This window comes from Trachymyrmex cornetzi, unplaced genomic scaffold, assembly GCF_001594075.2.
Source record: "Trachymyrmex cornetzi isolate Tcor2-1 unplaced genomic scaffold, Tcor1.1 scaffold40, whole genome shotgun sequence".
Classification (NCBI taxonomy): Eukaryota; Metazoa; Arthropoda; class Insecta; order Hymenoptera; family Formicidae; genus Trachymyrmex; species Trachymyrmex cornetzi.
Genome location: NW_017298744.1, coordinates 120,246 through 129,308, shown reverse-complemented (window position 1 = coordinate 129,308; position 9,063 = coordinate 120,246). Strand labels below are relative to the sequence as shown.

Here is a 9,063-nt window from a genome sequence, read left to right as displayed (position 1 = left end):
TTATATAATCGTGCTTAAAAAATTTTTTATCAAAAAATCTTAATTCTGAAAAAAGAAAATAAAAAATTACGTAGATGTCTTATTAAAGTTCACCACTTTTACTTTCCTCTACTTTATACATGAGATATAAATAGCTTAAATTATGCTGTATATATAGAATTAAATTTGCATTATCATATACAGGGTGTCTGATAAGTTTTGACAAAGCGTTCGTGTGTAGATAGAACAGAAAAACTAAACTGAATCGAAAAGTTTTCTACTATTTTGTTATTTTCACAACTTTTTTTAGTTACCCGGTAAACAGAATATGTAAAAAAAATTGATGCATAAAACAACTTTAAGATATCTTTAAGAACCCTTTAAGAAACATGTGTAGATAAGACGGACTAATCTACACATGAGCGCATTATCAAAACTTATGGGATACTCTAGAAGTCTTAACGCTAATTGTTACTTTTACATTATTCTATCTCATAAAGATATAAATAATGTAAATTCGACTCTTTACATATATGTATACTGCAGTTAAATTTACATTATTTATATCATTACTGAAAAATAAAAAACTATTAATAGTTTTTCAAATAAAATAAATATTTATTTTTCATTAATTATACATTGTACGAATTTTTGTACAATGTATAATTAACGAAAAATATTAAAAGTAATAATCATTAAATGTTTATTAAATATTTATTTTACATTAATTACACTAGTAAAAATTAGTTACATTAATTACACTAGTAAAAAGAGTCAAGTACATGCTTATAAGATTCATGTAACATGAGTATAAAATTCACTCAAGATTCTTGATTTACTCACAGATATCGTATGCGATATATTAATTCTTATACGATCTTGTGTGCTCCTGTCCGAAATTCGTACGAGAAAATTTTCTTGGAAGATCTCTCATAAGAATTTTTCTTGTAAGAATTCGCAGCAGGGAGTAGACATTCAATATATATTATCTCTTCTATTTTGACATCTATTTACTTTCGTACACGTTTCGACTTAATTTAAGTCTCAACGAAATACATTAATTAAATATTAAACTATTCTGCAATCTGTGCAATCCTGGTGCCGACCATCATGGTTCCATCATGGTTAGTTAAATAGTTTATCCGATAAAACAAAAAAAGCTCCACAAGATAGGCTATAATAATATTACGAATTAAACAATAATGGTCTATGGTAACTTTGTATGCGCAGAAACGAGCACAGATAATCACTCATCAAACAGATTATACAATCACATTCAGTAGTCACCAATGCGCATTATATGGTAAAATTAGCGTTCTTTGTCAAATATTAAAATTATGAATAATTGTATCAGTTATGCACAATGCTTCTCATTACACGAGAGTGGTTGACGTGTCAGCTACTAAGACAATAATAATGCTACGTGTCGTCGTTGATACATAACTAACAAGGAGCAATGTTATATTTTGAGTCACAAACAAATTTGTCACAAAGATGGTTTCGAGAACCAAAGTATAACAAGACCTTCCGAATTCGATTTAAAATACTAATTATAAAACAGTTTTAAAAAGTGTATTTAAAATGCAAAATGCAAAATAGGTTTTTCGAATCCATTTTAAATGTAAAATGGATAAATAGGTATATAAATAGTTTTCGAATGCAAAATGATTTTTTCCTTCCCAAGCAAAAAAAAATTTTACGAAAAAGTACAGAAAAACTATATAGATTGAGACAAGATCTTAAAAATTCTTAATTTTTCGTAGATATTCATAATAAGACATAGAGTGAGGTTTGTTTGTCTCAGAAATTCGTAGTTTTTCGTAGATATTCATAGTCAGACGTAGACGTTATTTGAAGGCGGAGGATTTCTTGGTTTTTTAAACAAACAACACTACTCTACGTCAACGATTCTAGGGAAAATTTGTGAAAACGTAGGAAAACATTTACCTATTTTATAAATGGTTAAATGATAGGTATGATTTCATTTTTCAAATTAATGTGAAATAAAAATGATTTTCCAAAAATCATTTAAAATGGAAAATGCAAAATGCTATTTCCATTTTAAATATATATTTAAAATGGAATTATTTTAAATATTACCTAGCCTTGAGTATAAGCATGGTCAAGAAATTGTGTATCCGTATTTGTAAATTAATTTAGGCTTATTTTCTGTTTTAATGTGTAACATTTCGGAAGTCAATCTTTTATTGAAATTTCTTTCTCTGTCCAGTATTCGCACATTATCCCAATCAAATTCATGATCATGTTGTAACCTATGGTCTGTAATCACTGAGTTAACTGACAAATTTCTCTAGCGATGTGATTGCAATGTTCAGATATTGTTGTCTTGACTTGCCTGCTTGTTTGCCTCACACACGAGGCTTCACAATTTTTGCAAGCAATCCTATATACCACATTACTTTGTGCACCGATTGATAACGGATCTTTGTGAACTCTAATTAAACCTCGCAATTTGTTAACTCTGTCTTTGATATGTGCCATTGATTATTTTTTAAATTTATCAGATATTTTATTGATATGTACAGAATAGTAAACCAAAGCAATTTTTTGTTAGTACCTACAGTTTGTCTCTTCCTTCCCAGTAAGAAATGACAATAAAATCGATGCTGAATCGACGTCAATTCGACGTTGATTTGATGATTTCGACGTCGAATCGACATCAATTCGATGTCGATTTCATTTCTTACTGGGTTGTGATGTCTTTATTATTTATGTGATATATTTAAGTCTTTGTGAAATAGTTTTAAAAATAAATTCTAATGAGTAATCATTATTCAGTAGGATTTTTATAATCAATTCAAAATTATAAATAATCTCAAACACTTATAGACAAAATATGATAACATTACCCTGGGAAAAATGTTACATAAATAATGGACATTTTATATATAATTATACATATACAATCGTATATAAAATATGTTAATTTTTTATATCCTGATATATATAAAACATTTTTTCCCGGGTATGATGATAACTTTTTGTAAGTTAATAACTTAAATTTTTACAGTGACACGAACTTCTAGATCTAAGATCAGCTATTTTTAATAGTATCTCGTTGGTGTCGAGAGCAATTCTCGTGGATAGTAACTCTCGATTCCATTCAAAATTACCGCGGTGCAAATGTTTAAATGGCCGCGTCTAGCATCTGCGTAGAGTCGTACGAAATTTGTCTCAAAAACGAACACACTTAAATTTCTTCCATCATGATTTTACGCGCGGTATGTCCTGTTCTGTCCACGTCAGTTTACACGTTTTTCTGAGGACGTGATTCGAGAACGGCGGTTTGCTCGAAATCTCATAATAGTTGATGAACGAAACGTTCACGCAGATGACAAGCTACCTAGACATTTCCTAGCGTAAACAAGGTATTCATTACGATTCACAGAATTAATTTAGATCGCGCCGAGTGTACAAAACAGCGCACAAGCAATCGACGATATCCTTCGAGCCTACCGACTAACGTGTACGTTGTTTTCTTTTTTCCGAAAAGTGCAACGAAGATGCATTGGACACTGTTCGCGCTGATAATCGGATCGTTTGGATCCAAATACATCCTCGTCCAGGCGCAAAGGGTCGCACCCGGAGTACCGCCTCAACATTATCAGCAGGTAACTTGCTTTTCCCAATCAATTGGTGAACATATGTTTAGAGGTTCTTTCTGGTACCGCATGACGTGGAAGCCGATTCCAAACAAGGCGTAAAGCCGGTATAATTAATTTTATCTATTAGTAAATAAACATTAAGTTAATTATTAGTCCATGTGTTTTTGATATCCAAATATAGAGTGGAATTGTAACAACCTAAATCCTTGTGTGAAAGTATTTAACATGATTCATAAAATAAACAGCTGTTATCTAGTAGTTATAATAGTCATAGTAGTTTGATATACATTGTATTACTTATTTTTTATTTATACATTATTTTATAATTATTTTTCTGTTTTAGAATGTTCAAGTACCGCAACATGCGCAGCATGTACCACAGCAACAGGTAGATTCATATTTACATTATCTGTGTGTGTGAAACTATCGTCTTCAATATATCACTGTAATTTATCTTTGGCTTTCTCTTCAATATGTGTATGAATCAAGATCAAGTATCGAGTTCAATAGTATCTAATTTAGTAACATTCTGTTCAAGTATCAAGTACCAGTACAGCAGCAAGTACCTGTTCCTATGCAACAGCAAGTACCGATGCAACAAGTACCTGTACAACAACAGGTACCTGTGCAACAGCAAGTACCTGTACAGCAGCAAGTACCCATTCAACAAGTGCCTGGTCACCAGTCTCATCAACCACATGGGCATGGTCATCAAGGGCCTCCTCAGTTACTTAACACTGCCAATATAGAGCACGAAAAACAGTAGGTATTTGAATAGGTAAAAATTTATTTTAGCTAAATATATATATGTATATATAAAGTATGTATAATATATAATAATTACTATTAGATATATATACATATATAATATAACAATAATTATGTAACGATAGCATTTCTTTTCTTTTAGACACATTGCTGAGCATGCTGACGTTCCAATAGATACCAGCAAGATGACAGATCAGGAGCTGCAGTTTCACTATTTCAAAATGCACGATGCAGATAATAACAATAAGTTAGACGGTTGTGAGCTGATCAAGTCTCTTATACATTGGCATGGTACGAACTATTCTCTCTCTCTCTCTCTCTCTCTCTCTCTCTCTCTCTCTCTCTCTCTCTCTCTCTCTTTCTTGTTGCGCATTTTTTCTCATATAATCAAATTTTTAAGTATTTTCTTTATATCCGTAGAACAAGGTGGCTCGGAATCCGGTGTCCAAGGCGATAAATTGTTCAAAGATGAAGAATTAGTGCAGTTGATAGATCCGATACTTAGCATGGACGATGGTAACAACGACGGTTATATCGATTATCCGGAATTTATTCGAGCTCAACAGAATGCCGCAGCTAATGCACGTACATAAATTTTGATGAACCAAACTCTACGAACTGCGATTAAAAAGGATTTTGTAAAACCGAAGGAATGCAGGGATTGTTGGATTTTCATTATGATTATTTAATGATGCATTATTGACTCATCATTTATTCTATATGTATAATAAAGTAGAATTGATATTTGCGATAATGCATCCTTTATGGACTTAATTATAAATTATAAATAAGAAAATAGATTAACACACAAAAAATGGGAGAACTTTTTTTTTATATTAGTGTTATACATATATTATAGACAATAGAAATTAAAACAATTGTATAATTGAAAATAATGTACAATTAAAGATATAATTGAGGAGTACAAAATTCCTCTTAGTTATTTACATTAGACGAGATTAATTTGAACAATGACAATATTTACTCTGCGCATCATTATTGTTCAAGATGGTTATAATGTTCTATCGTTATTAAACTCGATTTTTTAATACATCAGAAGACTATTTTTAAATGAGAATATTTTATAGGATATCTCTAACTCTGTTAATAAATAAAATGGCCATTTATCAGTTTTTTCATTGTTGAATATATGAAATAATTTGCAGAATAATATTTTATTAAGATAATAAATGTTTCGTCTTCTAATGAATATTTAGAAATAATACTAATAAGGCATAAAAATAATAATAATGCATAAATGTATTTTTATCTAGCGTCAATTATCTAGTATTAATTGTTTATAATTCTGTTAATTATGTTACATTCCAAAACTTTGGCAAGAGATTTTTATTACAAAAAATATTTAGATAAGGATAAATATAATGTGTATATAGAAAAATCAGTAATAATAACAATAATTCATAAATTTATTGATTTTTACATTTCTATATCAAAATGTTATCAATCACAAAACACTTACAACTTTATATAATGTGAATAAGCATGACAACAAAACTTTATCTTTACAGATTAACATATATGTGTATATATATCTTGTGTGTGTGTGTGTGTTTTCAGTGTTCACAGATTTTAATAATCCAATCATGGAAATACAACGTGGTACGAAAATTTGATAAATATGCATTAAATGACTAGATTGCACAATATAGTAAAATGACTAGATTGCAACTAATTGTATATAAGCAACTCATATTCACTTATAAATACATTCCGTTAACTAAATAATCAGCGTCATGTGCAAAAGGTCCGTGTCCGCATCTTCCTCGTCGTTTTACTACTCGCAATCGGCAAACAATTAAAGCAGCTGTGATCGCGGTCGCGATAAGTCCCAATGACAATGACACCACAGCACCTTTGGGCCTTAAAACATCATTTTCAATTATTTGAAGATGCTCCGCAATAATGTCAGGTTTCTCGCGTGTCTTTGCGTGCTCTTCGATTACGATCACAGTTTTATGATCTGAAAGAATAAATCTTGTTATAACAGAAATAGATAAATGCATTATACAAGATATTCAAGGTCTATTTAAAACTTTAGAATGCATAGTAATAGTTATAGCACTTACATGAGTTCACACATTTAACAAAAAATTAATTTTTCTATAATTTATTTGCAAATATAGAAGATGCTAGGGATAAGCTATTATTGAAGATAGATTTGTGCATTTACCTTTTGATTCTTTTGCACGATTATGTTTAGTAACCTCATTTGCTGATAAAGTTGGTTTTTCAGTGACTTTTTTGCTCGTCTTTACATGTGTCGAATATGTATCGGTTTTTTCTTTCTTTACAGGTTCTTTATTCTCATTTGTCAATTCATTTTTATGTTCCTCCGAGGTCTATTAATGAAAAATTATTCGCATAACTTTTCAAGATTTTATATTAATTCTATAATAATTCCAAATGCCGAGAGACGTACTTACATCACAAGCGGGCGTCGTCGTAATTGAAAGATTTTCTACATCATTGGCTTGCTTAGGTAGAGGATTTGGTGCAACAGATGGTGCAAATTGCACGGGATTTTCTTGCCAAACTGGCACTTTATTTGACGATGGAAAATGTGGAGAATACGGATGTTTAGATTCCATATATAGCCCTCTAACATAAAATTGTGAATCAACCAAAAAATAGAATCTATCTATTAGTTTAATCTAATAATCAGAAGAAATTATAACAGTTTAGATTACCTATTCGCTTCATTATTTTCTATGACGCTCGAGCCTTTGTGATTAAATATGTGTGGTTGTTCTGAAAATATATTTACAATATAAAAATTTACACAATCCAATCACAAATACGTGTGGCAGAATAATAATTAATACTTTTTACGTACGTTCGTAGGGATTTATATGTTGTTCGTGAACAGTATTAACAGGAACATAAGGATCCTTGTTTTGCTCGTACAAAGGCTGATAATCCCATTGGTATCCTGACGATCCGTAATTCTTATGCATTTGCATCTGCGGCACCTCTACTGGTTGGCCAGGATATAAAATATTTTGCGGCTGCGACATTTGATGGGCCAAATTCGATATATCCCAAGGTTTAGGATTAATCTCCGGCCCAGGATAGAACGGAGGCAGAGGCTTACGCTGATTGACTATTTGCTGATATCGGAGCATATCGGCAGGTGGATGTGGTATCTGTATTATTGGAGCAACTGTCGGTTTCTCCGTTGGACATACAAGATCTGCCGCTTCATCGGAGCCATCTGCACACTGCGGAATACCGTCGCAAACATTATATATAGCTATGCAATCTCCGGATGAACGACACTCGTATTGATTTCTGGTACAAGCTGTTATTAAAGAAAGATTTATATTATGTATTGATCTAGAAATTCTTCGGCTTTTTATAACTCACATTGACGAATAAACGTACCTGGCTTGACCGGTATTGGCGTCGTTACTATTACTTTTGATATTTGTGTGACTACAGGTTTAACAGGTGTTTCCGTAAATCCGTAATCCGACGTTATCTCATTGCTTTTCCTAAGACACAAAATATAATTAATCACGAAATCGATGAGGGAAATAAAGCATTGAAGGTAAATACCTAAGGGATTTTAACTCGTGTTCCTGCTGAGATATCCTAACTTCCTCTTCCACTTGTACATTCTGTATGGGATAACTCGTGCGCACAGCGCTTGTATAATTGGCATGCCTCGTAAACTTGCACTTGAAGTCATGCAATGGGCCACACTGGAAAAGATAGCAGCTACTCGGTTTCTGTAAGACAAAACAACGAGATGGAGAGTTGATCTGTGATGATAAATCCTAGATCTAGTAAAGCAAGTTAAATGGAATGAGAATCATTGTCCACACACTGTGTACATAACATTGTGTTGAATGTGCATGTCTTACCTTTTCTTCGAAGATGAACACATCGCAACGCTCGGTCTCGCAACAGTACTTCAGACAATCCAATCTGGAGTCGACGTCCAGGACATTCAAGTACTTGGCACCCATGTCGCGGGAGTCCTGGGTCCTAATAATTTTGTCCTTGTGGATGTCGAAGCTCTCGAGGCACATCTGATAGTCGTTCGTGCCGCCGTGCCTCTTCTCGTTCGCTCGGATCACGCTATCGCCATAAGCGCGGTGCAGAATCGCAATGACGAAAATCAAGGGAACGACCTGCCGCGCTCCGTCAAACATCGTTCCAGCTTATGCATCAATGCATCACCATGCATCACACTGGACTGGACTCTGGAGCAGACTGGAGCATGGTGGAAGAATCCCTTCCACAATAATTCACAATGGACTGGAGTATCCAAGTTGCGCGCGCTGGCCGCTGTTCCATTATGGTTCCGTCCATATCACGATCGATAGTCGAATCTCTCGGACGACAAATTCAACGCGCCTTTTCCTCCTTTCGTGACTTCAAACATCAAAATATATATATAGATCTGCCTGGAATTCCTTCTTTATTTTTTTTATTCCTTGTCTCCTCTAATTAAATTTCTTCAGAACGAGATTATCAATTATTAATTAAGTTACCGAAGTCATAGGCATAGCGTACTCGTGGCGTCCATGCCAGTTAATACCGATCGAATGTCATCAAATGTCATCGCGAGAATTTAAATTGTAATTGCAACGCAATAATTTTTGTAGAAAAAAAAACATATGATATATAATCGCATAATAACACTTTCTAATAAATTCAAGATGTA

The 9,063-nt window shown here is 32.7% G+C and overlaps 2 protein-coding genes across 3 annotated transcripts; one reads left to right on the top strand and one right to left on the bottom strand.

Moving 5' to 3' along the window:
- Positions 1–3,193: 3,193 nt before the first annotated feature.
- On the top strand, positions 3,194–5,189 carry LOC108764232 (multiple coagulation factor deficiency protein 2). Of its 2 annotated transcripts, none has more exons than XM_018512366.1 (6): positions 3,194–3,364; positions 3,487–3,611; positions 3,949–3,993; positions 4,144–4,367; positions 4,516–4,664; positions 4,794–5,189. In XM_018512366.1, exons 2-6 carry the CDS (start codon positions 3,504–3,506, stop codon positions 4,964–4,966), a joined length of 699 nt encoding a protein of 232 aa, XP_018367868.1. In that variant the 5' UTR covers positions 3,194–3,364; positions 3,487–3,503; the 3' UTR covers positions 4,967–5,189. The 2 variants fall into 2 exon arrangements, with proteins under 2 accessions (XP_018367868.1, XP_018367867.1); XM_018512365.1 differs by having other exon boundaries at positions 3,195–3,368; positions 3,494–3,611.
- Positions 5,190–5,934: 745 nt separating this feature from the next.
- On the bottom strand, positions 5,935–8,769 carry LOC108764221 (uncharacterized). The gene is made up of 8 exons (XM_018512350.1): positions 8,258–8,769; positions 7,950–8,122; positions 7,776–7,885; positions 7,228–7,692; positions 7,082–7,142; positions 6,818–6,992; positions 6,565–6,733; positions 5,935–6,354 (listed from the first exon to the last, which is right to left on the bottom strand). Exons 1-8 carry the CDS (start codon positions 8,546–8,548, stop codon positions 6,092–6,094), a joined length of 1,707 nt encoding a protein of 568 aa, XP_018367852.1. The 5' UTR covers positions 8,549–8,769; the 3' UTR covers positions 5,935–6,091.
- Between the last annotated feature and the right edge of the window lie 294 nt (positions 8,770–9,063).

Bases quoted from the DNA above. Each gene is read 5' to 3' on its own strand.
- LOC108764221 (XM_018512350.1), bottom strand. From the start codon at position 8,548: ATGTTTGACGGAGCGCGGCAGGTCGTTCCCTTGATTTTCGTCATTGCG. The intron at 7,693-7,775 runs GTACGTTTATTC...CTTTAATAACAG, and splicing joins GCCAATACCGGTCAAGCCAG to CTTGTACCAGAAATCAATAC. The intron at 7,143-7,227 runs GTACGTAAAAAG...ATATATTTTCAG, and splicing joins ACATATAAATCCCTACGAAC to AACAACCACACATATTTAAT.
- LOC108764232 (XM_018512366.1), top strand. From the start codon at position 3,504: ATGCATTGGACACTGTTCGCGCTGATAATCGGATCGTTTGGATCCAAA. The intron at 3,612-3,948 runs GTAACTTGCTTT...TTTCTGTTTTAG, and splicing joins CGCCTCAACATTATCAGCAG to AATGTTCAAGTACCGCAACA. The intron at 3,994-4,143 runs GTAGATTCATAT...ATTCTGTTCAAG, and splicing joins AGCATGTACCACAGCAACAG to TATCAAGTACCAGTACAGCA.